The sequence below is a fragment of the Tachysurus fulvidraco genome, chromosome 19 (genome assembly GCF_022655615.1).
Source record: "Tachysurus fulvidraco isolate hzauxx_2018 chromosome 19, HZAU_PFXX_2.0, whole genome shotgun sequence".
NCBI classification, from domain to species: Eukaryota; Metazoa; Chordata; class Actinopteri; order Siluriformes; family Bagridae; genus Tachysurus; species Tachysurus fulvidraco.
Window position 1 is genome coordinate 8,486,737 of NC_062536.1, and position 22,988 is coordinate 8,509,724.

Here is a 22,988-nt window from a genome sequence, read left to right on the forward strand (position 1 = left end):
TTCGTTGCTAATTGGTCTGTATGTTCTGTCTAACTGTTGTTCCTGCTGCTTTCAGGTCATCCTGCAACTCTTTTCCAGTGTCTGCCGACTTCATTAGTTTATAAATCTTGCATGGCGTACCCTTCCAGAGATGATTAGTTTTACTCTTTATTGGCTTCCTTTCAAGTGTATATAATGTATTAATAATGCTTTTCCCCACAACTTTAGGACACCATTATTACAGATATTTTCAGTTCATACAAGTGCTTACTGAATGGAATGGTAGGGTTATTAGAGCTTTATGGTATTTTAACCAAGTCTAGAATATCACAGTTTTCAGTGGGTAAAAATAAACAGAAACCTGGTTTCTCTCGGGTTTCTGTCCAAATACTAAAAAGTCTTGAGAGCCACCAGATTTTTATTTATTTATTTATTTATTTTAAGTGACAGGTAAGCATCTAGTTATACAGGCGGACACTGTAACCACCTTAGAGCAGTGTAGAAGGTATATGTCCAGTGTTCCTGCTCTGTATATGCAGTAATCATAGTTAACACAAGCATACCTTAAATTCAAATTATTGTTAATCCAGACTGGCTGGACAAGATTTAGAAAAGCCCCGGTTCTGTTCTGAGCTGGAGAGAGAGCATAATGCAACCTTTTCATCTAAAACAGGATGACGGTGATTTGAAATGCTTACAGTAATAACAGTGTGCGTCTCGAGGAACCGTACACATCCCATATATATCCCGAGCAAAAATATCTCTGATTGTAACGTGTGGTGTTTAATCATACGATGGCTCAGGCAGCACGAGCAGCATTTCCCGCAAAGCTGAAACGAAACCTAGACATATCTGATGTGATTTTAGTACAGGGGATGGAGCAATAAGCATTTATGTTCTTGTGCCTACTACTTATAAACTTCACTAAAACTTATATTGCACAAGAACATGCACATGGTAGTATAAGATACAGCTAATCTTCTTATTGCTAAAAACAAAATGCTGTGTGTGTGTGTGTGTGTGTGTGTGTGTTCACAGCTGGTAAGGAGGATCTATAAAGGAATCCCACTACAGCTTCGAGGACAGGTCTGGAGTCTCCTCCTTGACGTCCCCAAAATAAAAGAGGAGAAGAAGGACTTCTACGAGGTATACACACATGCTCACACAAACACACACCTACCTGCATACTTATTAAAGGAAAAATCCACCCTGAAGGATGTTAATGTTTTTATTGATAGATTTGTGATATGCTTAGTGATTCTGCTAATCTGTTCATCAGTGCTGCATGACAATGTTTAACAATCTCAGAGAAATGTAACGGCTAGTTTTAACTTTTATCCTTCAATTTCACATCGAGTCCAAGTTTTATTGCCTCCCCTACTTCCAGGTCAAACCGAGTACCCGAATGCAATAGTGCTATATGACTATACATGTTACGGCTTGGTTAGTCAGCGTTCTGTGACAATTCTTTGACTCGACGGTACAAGCTTTGGCAGACGATCTGTTAAAGCAGAGCGTACAGATCACAAAGCTGGACACAATAACGTGGAATTAGGAAGTCAGACCAGTTTGGATTGTGATTAATACAAATGCTCACATTTACAGTGTAACACATTTAAAGGTCAAAGTTGTTTACTGTTGATGCTGTGAGCAGCCATGTTGATTTGTTGTCACTTGCTGAACTCAGAGTTGACAAGACATTTCAGATTTCTACAGATTTACACACTTATTGATACACACTTAAGACACTCAAAAAATGTAATTAAACATGTTGCTACTTTCATATAAATCACTCAGTAACTGAACAACTTCACCTACAACTGTAGACCTGCAGAGTGGTCTGCAGCCTCACACACACACACACACTATAAATTGTAGCATTCATAATCAGCCATCCTGACTCTCCCTTCCTGTAGTCTAAAATGCAGTACTTCTCTATTGCAAAGCTACAGAGAATACACTCAGCAGTAATTTTCTGAAAAGAAACACCTGGCACAGTTAGGAATGAAACTTTCAGCCGTGCGTGTGTGTGCGTGTGTGTGTGTGTGTGTGTGTGTGTGTGTGTGTGTGTGTGTGTGTGTGTGTGTGTGTGTGTGTGTGTGTGTGTGTGTGTGTGTGTGTGTGTGTGTGTGTGTGTGTGTGCGCGCACGCTGATGGCACTGCAGACTGCCCTCCTCTCTGCTGTAGGATTGCTATGTCAGCCGCAGTGTTGATTTTATTTAGTTAAAGTTCATTTTTATTAATGTGATCTCTTTTATACCTCTCTCTCTCTCCCCCTCTCTTTCTCTCTCTCTCTTAATCTCTGTCTGCAGAAGCTGAAGATGAGAGCAAGATGCTTGTCTCCTGATATTCGTCAAATAGATCTGGACGTGAACCGCACATACAGAGACCACATCATGTTTATGCGCCGCTATGACGTCAAGTGTGTGATGTACACACTCATATGTCACCTCACTTTCTCTCTCTCTCTCTCTCTCTCTCTCTCTCCCTCCCTCTCTTTCTCTATCACACACAAACACACTCACACATTGCAGTTGATACTCTACAGCATTTTTATAGAACATAATAATATATATATAACATGCAGTACAGTTGAAAGAGGGATAGAAAGGGAAAGAGAATGAAAGATGTGCAGACGGGAAGATTGGGAGTAGAATAAATGTTGCTCGGGTGGTTTTTCCAATGTGTGGTGCCTGTTTGTCTAACACACACAGGCAAACAAATTAAATGTGTGCGCGCTAATTAGACCTTTTTCTAAGACCATTTTTATTTATTGAAACGTGTGTGGTCATGTTTGCATTTCTAGGCAGCAGGACCTCTTCCACGTCCTCACGGCATACTCTATGTACAACAGGGTGAGTCACTGCAACATCTGCACCATCCTTATCTCTGACTCACTGACTTGATTCAGAAGAGAGCTTAATTAACGCTGAGATCAAGACTGCTACTCTGAGCACGGAATTGCATTAATCTGGGTAATAAGTGTATGCGTACAGTTACAGAGAGAACGAGAGAAACCGAACGTGTGCGTGTGTGTGTGCGTGTGTGTGCGTGAGAGAGAGAGAGAGAGAGAGAGAGAGAGAGAGCACAGAATTGTGATCACTGTTTGATTGTGAACATTTGCGAAATTAACACAACATGGGGCAGTACAGTGATATGTGACCCAATGTCAGGAGCAGTTTGATCAAATTGTTTCACCCACGGCAATGGACAATGACGAGCTGGTTTGTATGACATGTAGCACATTTATGGTGATATTCCATCTCAAAAATAGTTGAGAAACCCCACTGATCTGCCATCTAGTGGTCATCTAACGCACATTCTCTCCTTTTTTTTTTTTTTTTTACAGATTTGTTCTAATTCACTGTACATAAACTTTTGATTACGGACATCTTCACTGTACACAAGCCAGCTTGATGCATATTTCTGTTGCTATGTTAAAGGCATGATGGGAACAGGCAACATAAAGAAAAATCTCTGTTTTAGAATTATAGTCAGTCAGACTGAAAAAAGGTCATATTTGATCAAGGTATTGGCACATCGCTAGATCAGAGGTGAACAGAGATGATAATCTACACCTAGTACAAGTTAAGCCTAACACTGTCTTCCAGAGATTTCTAGTGAGAGATTTCTAGTGAGATATATGTACAGATCCATGGTGTAATGTAGGCCCTGTATCATGGCTGACCTTGTGCTCTAACCGCAACTGTCTTTGTTTCTCAGTGTAAATTTTGTGACACGGTTGGTGAGTTGCACATCCTTAATGAGGCAAACTCATTAACTCATATTCAGTGAGAGGACGAATTCATGCATGTTAAGCTGATGCATTAGACTATATAATGTGCTGGTGCACAGTTTTGGAACTGCAGCTGCTCTTGGCAGGTCTCAAAATTCATATGGGATCATTTCAGGCTCATGCATTTGCTTAACAGCAATTGAAGGTCTCACACACTTCAGGAAACAGATGTATTAGGCACTGTATACTTGAGAGAATATGAAATTATGGCTGTACATAACTAGGATCTTTCAACACTGTACTGAAGCATGGCTCAAAGGAAATATCCTACTAGTGTGTGTGTGTGTGTGTGTGTGTAGGAGGTGGGATATTGTCAAGGTATGAGCCAGATCACTGCTCTCCTCCTGATTTACATGAATGAAGAAGATGCATTCTGGGCTCTGGTCAAGCTGCTCTCAGGACAGAGACATACAATGCATGGTACTTATACACACACACACATCTCTACACAAACAATTTCTACACGATACATGAACACACATTATGCACAGCTATAACACAACTGACCAAATGCTTATATTTAGTTTAAAAAATGAGAATTGGACAAATTTCATATCATTAGGATAAAACGATTAAATATGTTGGGGGGATGTGTGGATTTGTTCTAAATTACTATGTGAAGCTTTACTATATTAGGTTTAGTGATCTTGTTGCACCAAAACATGCAATTATACTCATGCAATTACCACTTCTATTATTTATTTATTTATTTTTTCGAAAACGGTTTTTTTTTTAGATGTTTTCATCTAGTGTTCTGTGTAGATTTATGCCATATTACCTTGCTTTTATCTTTTATTTCCTGCTTCTAACTATAGAAAATTTGGGTAAAAACTCCACGGGATGAGTACTTCTGCAAAGCATTGATAATACACAACCGATCCTAAATAACATAATAGCACTAAAGTGTGTGTCTGTGTGTGTTTGTTAAGGATTTTTTGTGCCAGGCTTTCCAAAGCTGCTACGCTTCCAAGAGCACCATGACCGTATTCTAAAGAAGATGATGCCTAAACTTAAACAGCATCTGGTAAGACACACACACACACACACACACACACACACACACACACACACACACACACACACACACACACACCTTAAATTAAATACACAAGTTCCATTTGCATTTTATGGTCCTCATAGTATAGAGATACAGGCTCATATAGATAGAGATCGTAATATAGATGAAAACTTGTGTTAGAATCTCACATGCACTAATAGCCAGTTAGTCAAAAGAAAAAAAGGCATCATTTCATCAGCAACACAATCATCACATGAGCAACTGAGTAACTCAACAGGCCGTGCAGTACAAGGTTCACATCTTAAAGTGTCTTATTCCTTATAACACAGCAATTTACATTAACATTTTATATACAGTATTTTCCGCACTATAAAGCGCACCTAAAAGCCTTAAATTTTCTCAAAAATCGGCCGTGCGCCTAAAAACCCGGTGCGCCTTATGTGTGCACCGAGTTCCAAAAATCTGTAAAAATGTTGTGTGACTTTGGTAAGCGCTCCGTTTGATTGACTGTCCGACCATTTCCCGCTGACACAGGGACGTTACGTAATACGTACAGTACGTACGCTGGCAACGATAAACCAATCAGAGAACATTACGTAATACGTACAGTACGTACGCTGGCAACGATAAACCAATCAGAGAACATTACGTAATACGTACAGTACGTACGCTTACCTCCTCCTGTAGGTATACTACCAGTATGTTGCAAAACAACATTTGTTTCTTCCTAACCATTATGCGCTCCACACTCCAGTCCAGTAGGTGGCGGTAAATGCACCTTAAGTTGGTTTGCCATCCGCCAATAAAAATCAGATGCTTACGAGGCACGATACAAACTACAGGCTACAGTTACACGGTTGTAAATGGGAATAGAGCAGCTGAAAGTATTCAACACCAATGTATCTATGGTTCGGAAGTGGAGGAAGCAAGAAAATGTACTGCGCCAAGTTAAGAAGACACAGTAGATGAGGACTTTGATGGATTTGTGGGAGAAGATTGATTAAAAAATAATGTGTGTTGTTGTTAAATAGTAGAATAAAGTTCAACTAAACTCACTGTTTTGCTTCTGTTACCTTTTTTGTAGACCGTATGTTTTAGCATGCGCCTTATAATACCTTATGTATGGGTTAAGTACAGACATAGAGCCGTAATTGAGACTGCGCCGCATAATCCGGTGCGCCTTATAGTGCGGAAAATACTGTACATTTATTAAAGAACAGATAGCGTCACCATAGAACATGTGATTACACTCACGTTGTAATGTAAATATAATAATCTATTAGAACAAGCGCCTCACTAACAGAAATGAAAATCCGACATGACCAAGGTAAAAAAATTTTAAACTCTGGAATCCCAAATTAAATGATTATTGTATGAATTAGAATAGAAACTCTGAAAACACATCTCACTTAAGCTCAGCTAAATGTCGATGGATGATTAATTAATAGGTAAGATAAGTGATGAAAGGTAACATTAATAATACATTGGAACTCATTAGTCTGTGTGCGCGCGCGTGTGTGCGTGTGCGTGTGCGTGTGTGTGTGTGTGTGTGTGTGTGTGTGTGTGTGTGTGTGTGTGTGTGAACAGATTCACTTAAGCTAATTAACAAGTCTCTTTTTAGCAGAGTAAGCCTAGCATGTACAATAGTGTAACAAACTGCTGCTGCTCAGTGTTTATGTATTGTGGGTGTACAGTGGCTGTAAATATTTATAGTAAATATTTATAGTAAATATTTATTGTGTGTTGTGGAATTTATGTACATGAATATAGTCATTGTAGAATTTAATGAGCCCCAGGAACAGCAGAGTTCTAAACTAAACACAGGAATAAACATGAAACAACTAGAGTAGAGAATTGTAGGTTGGGTTAGAAAATGTCATAACAAACCTGCGTGTAGCTGAAGCTCTGTGTCAGGACATGGAAATTCAGCTGTTGAATAATCCCTTTACAAAATGCTTTTTAGTGTGCGATTTTTGACATTTTTTTAACTGTGGTGTTGTGTTTTCCTCGACAGGACAACCAGGAGGTTTTCACCAGCCTCTATACCATGAAGTGGTTCTTTCAGTGCTTTCTGGATCGGGTAAGAGTCTCACACACACTGCCTTCTCAAACCAGCTTTCAAACCAGTCGATTACTTGACGTTAGGGCTGAAAATTATAATAACATATATAATATGTTCAGTGACTTATTTTCCCAAGCTCTTATCTTTGTAGAGGACGACATTAAATGGCATCTAAGACGGCAGCAGTGGTGCAAGGATTTAGTTATTCAGTTCGGGAAACTTCTAGAATATCATTTTAGGCAGACTTGGCGAAAGAGTCTAAAGGAGAGAAAGACAGAAGGAGAGAAGAGCAGGTATGGACAGAGAAACAGATATAGACATGGATACAGTCAGGAAGAAAATGTGAAGGAGAAACAGACAGGACAATGGATAGAGAGGGATAGTGTCACAGATGGAGAGAGGGTGGGAAGAGAGACAGATGAGGTGTGTGTTTAGAGAGAGAGAGGGGTTAAAGAGGTTGAGACAGACAAAATACTGCATCAGGAAGAAACGTTATTGTGACATCGTTATACAAAATCAACACTAACATCACAACGTTATATCAACATACCCCTAACAAGGTTGTATAATGTGGCTCCGCCCCCTGGGGCTCTTTGTAGGGGCGGGGCTTCCCCATAACACCTGTAGCTTATGAATAATTGATAAGGAAATGAAAAGGAGAAAAAGCCCCAATCAGCTAGCAAATAGATACTGCAGATTTATTCTGACAATAAATACTGTGTGTGTGTGTGTGTGTGTGTGTGTGTGTGTGTGTGTGTGTGTGTGTGTGTGTGTGTGTGTGTGTGTGTGTGTTTGACAGACCCCTTTCACATTAACCCTCAGAATATGGGACATCTACATTCTAGAGGGGGAGAGAGTTCTCCCTGCGATGTCCTACACCATCCTCAAGCTTCACAAAAGTAATAGCATCTCTGTGTGTTTGTGAAATAAAAAAAAAAACCTTACGAGAACATACAGTCATCCGCAAGTACACCAATACCAAAACAGTCTGTGTTTGTGTGTGCCCAGAGACCCTTATGAAGTTTTCCATGGAGGACCTTGTGGAGTTCCTCCAAGCTACTCTCTCGAAAGATTTCTTCTTCGACGACGACTATGTAATCGAGCAGCTCCAGAGTTCCATGTCTGAGCTCAGACGCTCCAAACTAGAGCTTCCTGCTCCAGGTAACAGTCACATGCTCACATGTGGCAGTGAGAAGAGTGCTTCATGAACGTGTAGTAGCTCTTAGAAGACACTAATGAATGTGCCTTTGCATAAGCACACACACACGACGGGATTTGCTTTCTACTCAGATGAGAAAGTATCATATTATAGTAATATATAATATTTATTCATTTGTTAATATGTATGTCTCATATTCATCACATATACTAGTGTTGATACACACATCTGCACACACCAACACATACACAGTACATATATATGACTGCTACAGTGCATTATTTCTGAGCTTCTGGGTGTTTAATTTAATTTCCCCACATCTGGTCTAATCTCATTCTTGCTTTTTCTACTTTTTTACCCTTGTATGATCATCTCACAGACTTAATTTCTTCTGATGTATTTTTCTCCTAATGGAACCACCTTGTTCTCATTTTTTTCTTATTTGATCTTCTCTCGGATGCTTCACACTCTCGATCTTCTCGTCTGCTCTTCTTGTCTAAACTTCTCTATCTTATCTAATCTGTCTGACTCTTGATCTTCTTGTTCTCTCCCTCCGAATGGGCTCCAGTCAACAATAGTGCAGTTGGGACAAAAGGGGACAAAACCCCCTCCATCAAACGCAACCGGTGGGCAACGGTATCTGTGTGTCAGTCATCCTCCTGTGTGTCCCACACCTTGCCTTCTGCACCCTGCAAACTGAACACACACTCATGCTCATACACATCCTGCCGTCTGTCCTTTTGTCAGTGACAAAGCCGCTGTATTTGTTATTCCTTTTTCTGTGACAAATATGACCACAAGACCACAGTGGGTGTGAGAGTGGGAGTGGGTGTGAGAGTGGGAGTGGGTGTGAGAGTGGGAGTGGGTGTGAGAGTGGGAGTGGGTGTGAGAGTGGGAATGGGTGCGAGAGTGGGAGTGGGAGTGGGTGTGAGAGTGGGTGTGAGAGTGTGAGTGGGTGTGAGAATGGGAGTGGGTGTGAGAGTGGGTGTGAGAGTGGGAGTGGGTGCGAGAGTGGGTGTGAGTGGGAGTGAGTGGGAGTGGGTGTGAGAATGGGAGTGGGTGTGAGAGTGGGAGTGAGTGTGAGAATGGGAGTGGGTGTGAGAGTGGGAGTGAGAGTGGGTGTGAGAGTGGGAGTGGGTGTGAGAGTGGGTGTGAGAGTGGGAGTGGGTGTGAGAGTGGGAGTGAGAGTGGGAGTGGGTGCGAGAGTGGGAGTGGGTGCGAGAGTGGGAGTGGGTGCGAGAGTGGGAGTGGGTGCGAGAGTGGGAGTGGGTGCGAGAGTGGGAGTGGGTGTGTGTGAGCTATTTTATTTTAAAAAATAGTGAATGAATACGACACAAATATCGAAAATCTAAAAAAAAAAACCTAGAAATAAATAAATAAGTATTACAAGATATTATAAAAATCTCTGATGATCTTGGAATTTAGAGAAGAGATTTAAAAAACAAAGAAGTATTTGGACACTTTTTGTTGTTGTTATCCAGTCTACTTTAAGTGCGTATTCTATGGACATAAGCTCCACACAGATTTGAGCCATTCATGTTTGTGTTTTTCTCGTGTACCTGCCCGTGTGTCACTCGTCCGTCTGCTCACGTGAGGCTCTCCTCAGCACATCCTGCTCTCTTTTACTTGGGCCTCACATTATTTTCGATGACTCTGTGATCAATGTTTGTTTCCCAATGTCTTGTATTTGATGTGGTGAGAGCTGTCGCTTGACTTTTTTTCCCCCCCTTCACAGTGAATGTGGATACTAACCTTTTCATTTTGATTCTCCGAAGGATGACCCGCTGCATGACTGCTTCCACTTCACTGTTTTGTTTAAGTTGAATAGTATTGTGTTTGCAGAGCTGTGTGTGATTTATGAAATGAGGTTCCAAAATGCATTACACACCAAATCTTCACTTTGTGTTTCTGTCATTTAGCTCATATGTAGTAAGTATATGTGATCACATAACAAACAAATACTGTATGTATGTTTACTCAGTTGGTCGAGGAGGAGTTTCTTTGCAAAAAAACAAGTGATATCTGTAATGACAGGAGGGTCACACCCGAGGCAGCGTGAAAGGACACACATTAAAACTTTACCTCAGCATTTCATTCAAATGCGAAACTATTTGAATTAAACTATGCAGGACACGTTTGCTGATTCTGGTCTCGATATACATTTCTATTAATTGTGTATTTTTAATGTTTACATTTTATTCATCCAGGGTTTTAAAATTCAGTCTCATGAGATTTTTTTTTTCCTGATCGAAATAAATAAGCAGTTTGTATTTCTTTTCTTTTTTATTTGAATCTGTTTGAATACATTTATATATGTCCTTACACACGCCTGAGCTTAAGTTCGTTCAAATGAACGTGTAGAATGTCGTACTTTTTCATGACAAAAAGGTCTAATACTAGATATCCAACTTTTTTGGAATGAAACTCTTCAAACACTCCAGCGTTTTTCAACCTAATCGGTATCTCCCTCGTCAGTATGGTGGCTCTGTAGTGTGATTAATGTTAATCTTAATGTAGATCATTGTATAAAACTTACATAGAATGCAAATCTATAGGCAGTTGTTAGGGAATTAAGATTGTGTGAATGAGTGAATGGTCTCATGGTGCTTTAGGGAACCTTAAAGGAGAGCAAAATTACTTTATATTGTATTGGTCTACACAAAAAGTGTACAAAAGCAGCTTTGGTGAGACATTCATCCTTGTTTGTTATATTGTGGATCCATTATCACTTGGAGATGTGCATTTTTTTTTATTATTATTATTATAGTTTTCTCAGAACAGGAGAATGTGCTGAAATTCTCGTGCATGGAAATCTCTCACACACTACAGAGAATGAGTAGAAAAGCGAGCTGAATAGAGACTAGGTTGAAAAATGCTATTTGTCATTTTCTGTCCTTTTCTGTTAACATGCTACGTGTGGTTCGTCATTGATTATGTGCTTGTGCTCTGATTGGCTTCCCTGTGTTCTCCTGTATAGGTAAAGATGAGGAGTTTCCCACAAAGCCACTGGGTCAGCTTCCACCTGAGCCTGAGGGATTGGCGCCAGAGAAAGCCAATCACATCGCTAACGGGCGGATGGAGGTACCGGCGTCCCCGAGCACAGCCATTACGGAAACAGTGGTTTCAGCAAATGGAGAGAAAAAAGACCCGGCAGATAAAATGGCACAAAAGGTAGACAAACGGGAGGGGAGCAAAGAAGCCACGCCCAACGAGAGAGGAAAGACGCACACGCAATCGAGCCAGAACTTGAACGTAGGTCTTAGTGGGCGCAGAGACATTGGGCCACGATGGGTAAAACCATCTGAGGGCAGACTAGCGGCTATGATCAACAGCACGGTACCCTCTTCTCCTGTCACATCAGTGGCCAGTGAACAGCTACGTCATCATCACCCACGCTCTAGAGGCTTCATGCCCGGTGCTGACCGTGGCTCCAACGCCTCACAGTACGACAATGTCCCAGTGTCTGATGGAGATGTTGTAGACGTTCCAGTTTTTACGGCAGTTTCCGAACCTACTCGTCAGTACGTTGCACCATCTGTTAAACAAGAAAGCCCTACAAGGCCCCCTAGTGGTGGTATCACTGCTCCAACTTTCAGAATTCCTAAAAATCCACCTGTTCACTTGATGCCTGACCCCCGACAGGATTTACACTACACCCCAGGTATGATGCCTGTTTATTCCCCCTATCCGAAAATGCAGCCGGAAAACCGAGCGTATGGAAGATCATATGATGAGAGGGCATACGGTACAACGGTACGCTCCACACCTCCAAATCGCTCACCAGAAAAATCCCTGATAAATAACAGCTACAACTCATATCGGCGTCAGCCGATAAATGCCGATTTTGTAGGGCAGATGGACAGCCTTGTTGAAAGCGGCTATTTTCAGAGGCAGCCCACTCGGCATGCAGATCAGCGTTATGAGAGGCATTGGCAAAGCCAAGGCTGGCACGGTGAGATGGATGTGGATGGGGCGTCCCTGCGTATTCCGGGCGGGTTACCCCGCTCAACAAGCTTTAACAAAGCCCAGCTCTCACCTGTACACCATGGCCAGGAGTTCAGCTTCCCACCAATGCCCATCTCAGACAACGTGATGCACAACAGAGCTGTGACCAGCAGGAAACAGATGCCGACAGTGTTCGGAGGAGTTCATTATCGACAAGAGGCCTTCGCCATGCAAGAGTCCATGCTGCTCTGAGAGAGAGAAAGAGAGAGAGAAAGTGAGAGAGAGAGAAAGTAAGTGTAGTGTGAGAGAGAGAAAGTAAGTGTAGTGTGAGAGAGAAGAGTAAGAAATGGACTTTAAAAAATGTGACTAGGAGACATGGAGGAAAAAAGTGAGTGTTAGTGAGATGGATGGATGGCAAATAGAATTGATTATCTGATTATCTAGAAAAAGTGTGTGTGTTTGTGTGTGTGTGAGAGAGAGAGCTCTGTTTGGTTTGTTCTGTGTGTTTTCTCAGTGGGACTCTCTGCCCTCGGCATCTTTACTGAACCCACTTGGCAGCTTCCACCAGCTCCAGGTGTTTCTAATGATCAACCCATTTTGTTGTTTTTATTTCGTTCTATTTGTTTTCTTTGCTTAATCCTAATTAACAGCAACACTTTATTTTCAAGATTTTTACATTTAATATTGTACAGAAAGTGTTTTTCTATGTATTTAACCATGCTTGTCAATAGCGTGAATTGGAGAGAAAAGAAAATCCCACATTATTTTTAATAATTTAGTTTTCCATGAGCATAAAGTCTTTATATGTATATAGTGTATACATATTTTTGAGCTCGGTTTATTACGTAGGGTTTTGAATATGAAAAGAATGAGCTCAGATTAGAACAGACACAAGTCCCAGTTCTACATATTTCGTTTTTGCACGAACCACAAAATGTACATTTTTTTCCTTCGGTATGGAGGGATTTCTTTCTTTCTCTCAATGATATATGCAGTAAAAGTGAGGAGTACGTTATAACTGTGACAATCCAGAGAGTTTGGTCATCGTATGAAACCCTATTGAAACGCTATTGACAAGCAATAGCAGCTCATTTCAAACCTCCAGCTCAAGTCTTTCCAGAAAATGTCTCGGTCTGTCTGCTTTGTTATAGTCCCAGAATACACTCAGGTTAGGGGTGGTTTTGTTACAAAAGCTGCTCTGGAAAAGAAAGTAAAGCATCAAAACACTATCATCATCTTCGCAAATAGCAATATCTTTATATATAACTCAGTAATTTAGCTTTATTTAGTCAATATACACCAAGATGCCAGTTTATTAGCTATGTATAGCTAGAGGTGTGTGTATTTTTTATTTTTTTTTAAATCCCACCTGCTCCTTCTGTTCTTATTGTTTTCATAAAATCATCAGAATGAATGAACGCAGTAAACATCAAGGCACTGACTACAGTATATCTTACGGCATACAAGCTGCAGTCTCAGGCTTGGGGAGGATCCCGCTTATGATACACATGATGCTTCTACCTGCTATGAATATACACTGATCATTTATCCTTTTTAATAATACTGACGCTGTAGAGAGAGACTCGAGCTTTCATAAAGCTACATAATAATGTTACCCTTATTCTTCTATGTTCTTATCTTGGAACGTTTTCTGAAAGGGGACCTCTCCGTTGTAGGGTTCTACACGGATCCTTTATACCAGGGGTGTTCAAACTTATCTGCAAAAGGGTTGGCGTGGGTGCAGGTTTTCATTTCAATCAAGCCGGAGCTACAGGATCGGACTCCAGCTGGTTAATCAGATGATCTCAGCCTTTAATAAACTCAGGTGAGGTGTTTACCTGGATGAAAATCTGCACCCACAGCAGTAGCAGCAGCAGAAGTGGAAACTCCTGATTTAAAGCAACACAAAGAACGCACTAAGGTGCTAGATAGAAACTTTTAGATGTACCTAATTAACTGGCAACTTGGTGTGTATTTGAAACAAGGACTACCATATTTTTTTTCTTCTTTCTTTCTTTTAAACTTCACTGTTAATGCTGCAGCCTGAGAAATCAAAATCAGCAAGCAGCTAAAATCGAACTCGGTAACAGCGTATTTGACGATTTTTACCATTCACTATGTACAATTTTTTCCATTCAAGAAGAACAGCTGGTAAATTGATCTCAAACATATTAGTGCTTTGAACCAATCACAGTAAAACATCTCAGATCAATATCCTTTAAATCAGTTTGAGCGACCGTTATTATCTGCAGTAAACTTTAGTGATTAAGGAGTATCTGTAGAGGAGTTCTGCAGAAACAGTGATGCGTTCCCTGAGAATTTGTGTACAAGTCTACAGATTTTAAAGTCCATGTATTACCATAATTAGGCAAATGTTTTACTTTTATTTGTGGAATTTCTTTGTTTTGTGCAATGAAATGAATGATTTATTATTATTTTTTTATTCAGTAAATATACTGCATTTAAAGTGACACATTCCTCTTCATTAGCCTGGATGCTAATGGCCCAGTCTGGAACTGCTAACAGCTTTTCTGGCTTTTGTACACAAAATAAGGACATTGTAAATATCCTGGATGTAAGTAAAGAGGATGTAATGACATGTATACAATCTTGAGCTGGTCCCCGATATTCCTCTTGCTAACATGAACATCTCTGTGTTTACTGCACTGCATAAATGTTGTGTGTTTATTTGTTTTGGTTTTTTTTTGTTTGTTTGTTTTTAATGATGATGAGGATGAGTGCTATGGGGATTCACCAGGCTGAAGTGTTTAGGAGACATATTGAAGGGTACAGTTTGATTGGAACGGAGCCTATGCTGTATTCCCCAGCTAGCCTTTTCACTGGATATTAACTTATTATTAAATGTCTCATATCTGTTGCACACACACACACCGTATGTCAGCCCCTCACCAAACAGACTACTGTAACACACACTTTTTTATTTTTAAACATAATGTACATCACATTTCCATTTTTAATGAAACTCACGTTTCTTTACACAAACATGCTCTAATAACTCTAATAATGCAGAATATTCCTGCTGATATAAAAATACACACATCATGTGGAACCTACTAAGCACAACTCTCAGGCTGACTCATGTATTCCCATACACCTTTGTATCATTAGTGCTACTTCAGGCCTGAGTTTGTGTGTATATGTATATATTGTTCAAGAACAGTATGTTTTGATACAGAGTTTCATTTGTGATTAATCAAGCAGGAGGATTGTTTTTTTTTTTGTTGTTGTTTTTTTTGTTTTGGTTAAACTACTAAATACAAATTGACGATCAAAAATGACTGTCTAATAAAAACTCTCCAGATGGTTTGCCATTCAAATCATGTTGTCCGAGTGTCATGTTAATAATAAAATAATAGTAATAATAATAAGAGGAATGATAAGAAGAAATTTGAGAAACATGAGAAATCCAGAGAACTTACAATGCGCTCTTTTAGCCACAAGATGGCTGTATAGACAGACATAATGAGACAAACTCGTGACAGATTGATACATACCTATGTACATTGTTGGTCCAAATTGTAGATGTACAGAGTGTTAATTCTCCTCTCCCCTGCTGTTGGCTGAATATTTCTTACTCTTCCCAGCAGTGACATCACTGCATCTGATATACTCATCCCTGCGCCAGACACTAGACCCCCACTACCATGTCTATGATCAATCTATAAGGATTGATGTGTTCTTTCCAGATTTTGTGTCTGACAAAATTATTCAGTCTAACGAGTGCAAAATTCCCTGTTTACCAAAAAAAAGTCTAAAATAGTTAAATCAGTGCCAGTACTCAAACATTCATCCCATTTCAACTAGTTAAGCTACTGTACAATGACAGGCTTTCTGACCAGGGGTGTTGCTAAAGTTGGAAGAGATGAAGGCCTTAGACCCCTGAGTCTATAAGTCACCAACAGTTGTATTATTATTACCTCGTCAACCAGTCCAACAAATGAAGGAATGAATGCCGACAGTCCAATGGCCGTATACTAACAATCGAAATAGATACTGTTCAGGTTAAGAGCTCGACACGTGTTTTAAAAACTGTGTATAGCGGAAAGGACATGTAAAATAAGCACTAACGGACAGACTGGTTTCTTGTACTGGAAAGTCTTTACTTCATTGTGTATTTTTGTGGTGTAAAATGTCTTCTGTCTTTAAAAGACCGGGGGTATTTGACAATACATCGCAACCTCAACGTGTCTGACACATATAAGATCTCTTAAAACGTGTGATAGAAGAGCTTATCAATATATGACAAAAGCGATCATTCAGTTTATAGAGTCGTGTTCGTTTATTTAGTTGGAAATTATTTAGTATCTTTTTTTCTGTATAATCCTCTTTACCTATTTTATCTCAAAAATGAGTTAACATCAGGCGCGTTGTATCAGAAAAACCCAGACACCAGATTTCACAATTTTCACTGAAATGTAGGGAAAATTTGTTTCTGGAAAATAACATAACGGCGATTAACGTCAAGAGAATTATTAAAGTACCTTCTCTATTTTTCTATTTCTGTTTTCTTTCTCCCAATATAAATGATAACTTGGAAGAAAAGTAAGCTATCAGTACTGTCTTTATCCATTATTTACAGAGTGCAGCTTATGATGTCTGATATATGATCTACATCGAATGTTTATGTACAAAGAAGCTGCTATAAAATGTATATGTATACATATAAACATTGTACACCAGAGTTACAAAGCTAGCATACTGCTAATAATAAAGTAATAAAGTCTTGCATAGAGGAAAGAAAAGTATGAAGCTAGCACAAAGATGGAATATACAACAAGGCTGATACCATGGGCACAAACCTGCCGTCATTGACATCGACAGTCTCCCTTTATATCCTTGTAAACAGACGACATCATTCATGATCCTAAATTCCCACGTTGGATCTAGATCTTTTTCAGGAATCCTCAACAACACACAGCAGAGTGAAACCAAAGAAACATCCAGAGCTGTAACAGTACACCGGTATAACATAATGTAAACAGTTCAGCTATTTCTGATTGTGTTATCACTGTACACCCCTATAATTTCTACTGACTGCTACACTGTATAGGAAACAGCTTATCAGTCTTCCCAACCCACAGCGTCTCTGTTTAGTCTACAGGCTTTCAGTTACCATGTGCTTCTTTGTGTTTGATGTTTTCTCTGCAGCAGCACACCTGACTCAGAGGATCAGTAATTTACCTGAGGGTTGAATCAGGTTTGTTCCTGAGAACACTTTGTGAATACGAGCTCTCATCATTTCTTTTATCACGGAAGACGGACGTACAGTTTCCATGTCAGAAACTCAGTGGTTGAAGTAATATTTTGGACAGAAGTTTTATTTACTTATTTACTGAAACCTTTTTATTCTTATTCATAAACTTTATTCATCTCTTTTCCAAGCCGGCCATGTGCGATAAGGCAGCACGGCATTTGACGACACAAAAACAACATTAAGGACACACGATGCGGCAATTAATACTTATAAAACAGATCATTTCAGTTCTACAAACAGTTTTTAAAGCCATTGTAAAGTCCTCTATATGCAGACCAGTGACCGCACCACATTATTTAAATTCTGTATTAATGTATTATTATTCTGTCCACAGTATACACCGTATATCACTTGAAATCTGTCTTCACAGACGATTCTCACCCACAACATGATTTCACCTGGACACATTCAAAGAAATGTGAGGATTGTCTTTCCTATAACGAGAACTGGAGGTACAGTGAATAGAATCATATCTGTTTTTATATTGTGCGCTCCAGGAATTCCGTCATGTTTGTTTTTATTATTGCTCTCTCTAATGATCACGACAAATAATTTTCTTTCTGTTATTGTTCATACATTTGCCCTCAAACTCTCACCCGACTAGACGGATGTTGAACGGTTTTTTATTTTTTTTTTTATTTTACTACTATTTTGTAGAGAATGTCATAAAAGCTTCAATATGTCAAAATATAGATGGTCTGGATCTTTGAATAGTCTTTGAATCCCCTAATTTTTGTCTGTTATGTTGCTTAACAAACAAAGCCAACTGTCAACAGACTACAATCAGCAATAACATTAAAACCCCTTGCCTAATATTGTGTAGGTCCCACTTGTGTCCCAAAATAGCTAAGGTCTGAGCTTGACAAGACCTCTGTTGGTCTGCTTAGGTACTCTGAATGATCTGCAGCTCTGTAGCTATCAGCAAGCTGTGATGCACTGTGTGTTCTGACACCTTTGTATCATAGCTGGGATTGGTGCTGCAGTAGATCTTCAGTTGGATTGGACCAGATGGGCTTTGCCATTGCTCCCCACAAGCATCAGTGAGCTTTGGACACCCATGATCTTGACACTAGTTCACCAGTTGTCTCTTCTTGAAGCACTTGTAGTACTTACCAAAAGTGCTACAACCACTACCAATAAACATTACTAATAACCGCTACCAATAACCACTACCAATAACCACTACCAATAACCGCTACTAATAACCACTACCAATAACCACTACCAATAACCGCTACTAATAACCACTACCAATAACCACTACCAGTAACCACTACCAATAACCGCTACTAATAACCACTACCAGTAACCACTACCAATACTGCAATACCAGCACTGACCCAGTCGTCTAGCCATCACAATATGGCCCTTGTCAGACTCGCTCAAATCCTTACGATTGCTTTTTTCTGCTTCCAACAAATGAACTTTGAGGACAAAATGTTCACTTGCTGCCTAATTTATCCCAGCTGAAATGAGAGAATCAGTATTGTTCACTTCACCTGTCAGAGGTTTTTATATTATGGCTGATCACCGTGTATTGTGCAGCAGGATAATTGTTTATATTGAATGTTATTAATAATAAATGCAATTACTTACTGCTGGATTGTAACATATCGATTTCCTCCATGTTATAAAAGCAGTGTCACTTAAAGCTGCGTAACAGTGCTTTTATTACTAGTTAGGAGGTCTGAAAAACACCGTTACCCATGATTAAATCTCTGTAACACACACACTGGAACACCCTCTTATAGCTTATTGCGATACAGATACATGGTGAACAATCCAGTGATTTCAAAGCTGCTTTTAAAATATACATATAAAAAACACCACCATGATCTAAAATAAGGGTCACAATTATTATTATTTTTTTGTTTAGATTTTCCTGTCTCTCTATTCCTAAAAACCCTAAAAAAACTTTTTTTTCCTTTTCTTTTTTAATACAAATACATGTATTTCTTTCATCATTATTAAATCAGAGGACTCGTGAGTTGTTCGCTTGGATTGTATTCTATCCCACTTCACATTCTAACCCAGTTCACATCAGATTAAAGCATCTGGTAAATGAATATAAGGATAATTTTAACCATAGTGAAAGATTAATTGGCCACACACATACCCTCCACTGCGGAAGCTTATCCATGAGAACGTAAACGGCCGCGAATCCAAACTTTACAAGCTTTTCATACACACGCATGCCAGTAACAAAAGACTGCATGTAGAAGTATGCTAACATAATTCTGACACTAGGATCTTTGTTGTACATAAAAAGCTCTTGATGTACTGATTAACTGTGTTTGCTTTATGTGAAGATGACAGAGAGAACAACAAAACCACATCAAGACAAACATTATTCAGTAAATGGCTGACAGTTAATCCTGCACTTTGGAATAATTGGTTTCAGGCTGTTCTTACAAGCAAGATAAACAAAATTATTTCTCTTTGCTTATTTTGTTCATCTTCTCTGCTTACTATTTCCCTAATTAGGGGTTTAATCAGAATAAACCAGAGCTAGTGCTGGCAATCACAAGTGCAGAAGAATGGTTTTTATTATGATTCACTTGGCAGCTGCTCACACTGACTCGCCAGTTGGAAAAGCAACTAATCAGAAGGAAAATAAGAGCAAATTAATTGTATCCCAATTTCCCTCCTCAACTCAAATACTGTCAAACCTCCAAGACATGTTATGTTTCCTAGTGGAGAATGCTAACAAGTAAAAGAATTATGGAAATGATGTCAGAATACTTGATTAGGCTGTTAGTTCATATTTAATTATGTAATCAATGTAAAACTGGGGCTTTATTATAGGATCGTTTTTGAGTGAAGATCCGTTTACGGATGTTTAATCGTTTTCTAATTTCAACACAATATGAGAACCAAAGTAGATCAAAAGTGGGGGGGGGGGGGGGGGCAAACTGATGCACTGCACACATAATGCAACGATGCCCTGATTTATTAAGATAACGACTGTAACGACTGTATAATAATAAGTGTTTGTGAATTATGACAAATATAGATACAAATATTAAACGTTGTACCTACAGAGTATATATATGTGAATTATGTATGTAGAGTATGAGCTGTACACTGGCAAGAACATGCAGCAAATTTCAAATCTGAGTAATAATCCTTTAACTGTGGTAATATTATAATATTTTAAGATATGTTTTGATCATTTTGAGCTAATAAGGGACCTTTGTTAAAACCTTGCACAATAATATAATTTATTAAAGCAGGCAGTCACACTCCAAATTATGCAATTGTACAAGGCGAAAATAGAGTTAACATGTAACAACAAGGACAAGGGTCGTAAATTACCCTGACATTTAGACAGAAGCACACATACACACAGTCAGAGGAGGAGAATTGACTTTAATATTTCATGTAAGACAAGTTGCATAATCGATTCTTGGTTTTGTTTTTATTTACAGTGATGACTGGAGTGTAATATTCCATAGCTGTTCCAAAAAACTGTTCACTGAGCACACACTTCATTCGTACATAAAGCCTTGTGTATATTTAAATTTCCATAAAACACACACCCACACACCCTGTGCATGAGCTTGCACAGACAGGCGCTTGCTGTGTGTGAGATGATGTCTCTCCCTCAGGGGGCAAAAGGGGTGGTTTGTGTCTCAAACAGCATGGAAAGATGTTCAGTTATGAATGAAGTCATGTATAAGGATGCGTTCTTCTTCAAAAGCTCCTCTGTTGATGTTTTTTTCCGAGTGGATTTGCGATTGGTTGGACACTACAACAAATCTTTTTAATTGCAACTTTTACATTTGATTTGAAATACTGTAAAATAATACAAATTCAAACATACACACCATTCTCATGGATTGCATTATATTCTCAGAGACAATGCTATGATGCTGCTATGGGACACTCTCCTCCATTCTGTTGCTCCCGGGCCAGTTTTTTTTTACCCGTCTTAAACTTGCTAATGTACTGTCTATAATCTAATGACATATTTTACCACTTTGGTCACCTGCCATTTCTATCTACCACACATACAACCCTCTTCATTAGCCCTCAACACTAGCCACCCACATGACTGGGTGGCTAGTGTTGCTGTGAGTGACAGGAGAGTGAGTGCATGCCATCCCTCCTACCCTGAGAGAACAGACAGTTTTGCTCCAGACCACCAAGGCCAGTGATTAAGATTCAACTTGCGACCTCAGCCGACCGGGGGAACGCGCTACTCGGCAGCCATACAGACAATTCCTTGCACTGGTTTCTAGTCACATGCTACTATATCCAGATCTTTTTGGATATTCTGTCCAATACTGTTCTATATAGCTCGTGTGCATTGTTTGGTGTATTGTATTTATTCTGCATTTTGCACTATATTGTATTTTGTCCATTAGATTGCCTCACTGTATTGTCTCAGTCAGTTTAAGTGACAGTATAAAGCACCCATAACACTAGCCAGAGTGAATGCACTGGTTATGTCAGTTATTCATGCTGAATTTGCTGATTTGATAAGTGTATATAAAAATATATTATTTGAAAATGATCACTTTGGCTACAAACCTGACAGAACAAGCTAGATAAATAGTTATGGATGGCATCCTCATGATGTAAAAGAAAATTCATTCATTTGAGCAGGCCACCCTGTTCCACTGCTCCATAGACAAGTTCTGATGCTCACTAACGATGTAGACACTTTCCAAGCTGATGCACTGTGTCTTATGTGGTACTGGACAAAACAAGCTAGCCTTCATTATTCCCCATTCTCATCACTGATCCTTGGACACTCAAGACTGAATCACTGGTTGTCCTTCCTTGCACCAATTCTGGTAGGCACTATCCTCTGCATACTGGGAACACCCCATAAGACCTGTTCAGCTGTTTTCACTTGCTGCCTAGTATATCCCACCACTTGACAGATGCCATTGTGACAAGATAATCAATGTTATTTATTTCACCCATCTGGTTTTAATGTTATAGTTGTTTGTGGCCCTTTTCTGTCTGAAGCTTAAAGATATAAGCAGAAAATAAAATCTATTTAAGAAGTAACAGACATCGTAAACAAGCAGTTCTTCTTTTTCTTTCATCTTTTTTTTTCTTTTTTGTTTGCTGGGCTCTACATTTTAGATTTGTTTGAACCCGTCCACGCTTTTTCTCACAGGTCTCCAGTTTAATTGCTTCTGAAAGCCTGGGAACTGTCGAGATGTCAGTCAATCACATATTAAAGTAACACCTACAAACTTTCAAAGTAGGAGTGAGCCAGCAATGCTACAGATGCACCACTGTGCCACTCAAGAAGCTGACTTTGTGTCAGTCATTGATGGTATTATATAGCAGGTTTCAGTTAACAATATACGACTAATTTTAGATTTGGTCTTACTTGGCTGTAGTTGGATGATTCATTAAATATTTTTGGTAAATTATTTTTATAATGCAAATTATTGACACTTTCGGCACCCTACAGAAGACAGCCTCAAATACTATACCACATCATTTTATTAAAGTATCTGGTTTACATTCTCTATATCATGTAACTGGTTTATCATGGGAATGGGTGCAGTAGATCCTGAGCCTATCCTGGGAACGCTATGAGTGATGCAGGAATAACCCACAGGTGTTGGGGGGATTCAAGAGGATTGTCTGGCACTTTTAAAGCATTTATTTTTTGATGAAAATCAGAGAACACAGACGGAAATTCACACAGATATGGTGAGAACATGTGAAACTTTTTTCCTTTGTACCGCGTATGAACCCTTTGGCTTTCCACAATATGACTGAACGGTC

General features: G+C 39.3%; 1 protein-coding gene across 4 annotated transcripts in view; it reads left to right on the forward strand.

Annotated features, from left to right (window-relative positions):
• The window catches only part of usp6nl (USP6 N-terminal like), a 58,305-nt gene extending 43,008 nt beyond the window's left edge, over positions 1-15,297 (forward strand). For all 4 annotated transcript variants that reach the window (XM_027166692.2, XM_027166690.2, XM_027166691.2 and 1 more), the window contains 9 exons: positions 1,018-1,125; positions 2,292-2,401; positions 2,786-2,834; positions 4,075-4,195; positions 4,705-4,799; positions 6,808-6,873; positions 7,655-7,754; positions 7,864-8,016; positions 10,992-15,297. In XM_027166692.2, the coding sequence (XP_027022493.1) occupies positions 1,018-1,125; positions 2,292-2,401; positions 2,786-2,834; positions 4,075-4,195; positions 4,705-4,799; positions 6,808-6,873; positions 7,655-7,754; positions 7,864-8,016; positions 10,992-12,211 (2,022 nt within the window). In that variant the 3' untranslated portion in view covers positions 12,212-15,297. The remainder of the gene's footprint in view (positions 1-1,017; positions 1,126-2,291; positions 2,402-2,785; positions 2,835-4,074; positions 4,196-4,704; positions 4,800-6,807; positions 6,874-7,654; positions 7,755-7,863; positions 8,017-10,991) is intronic.
• Positions 15,298-22,988: the final 7,691 nt, after the last annotated feature.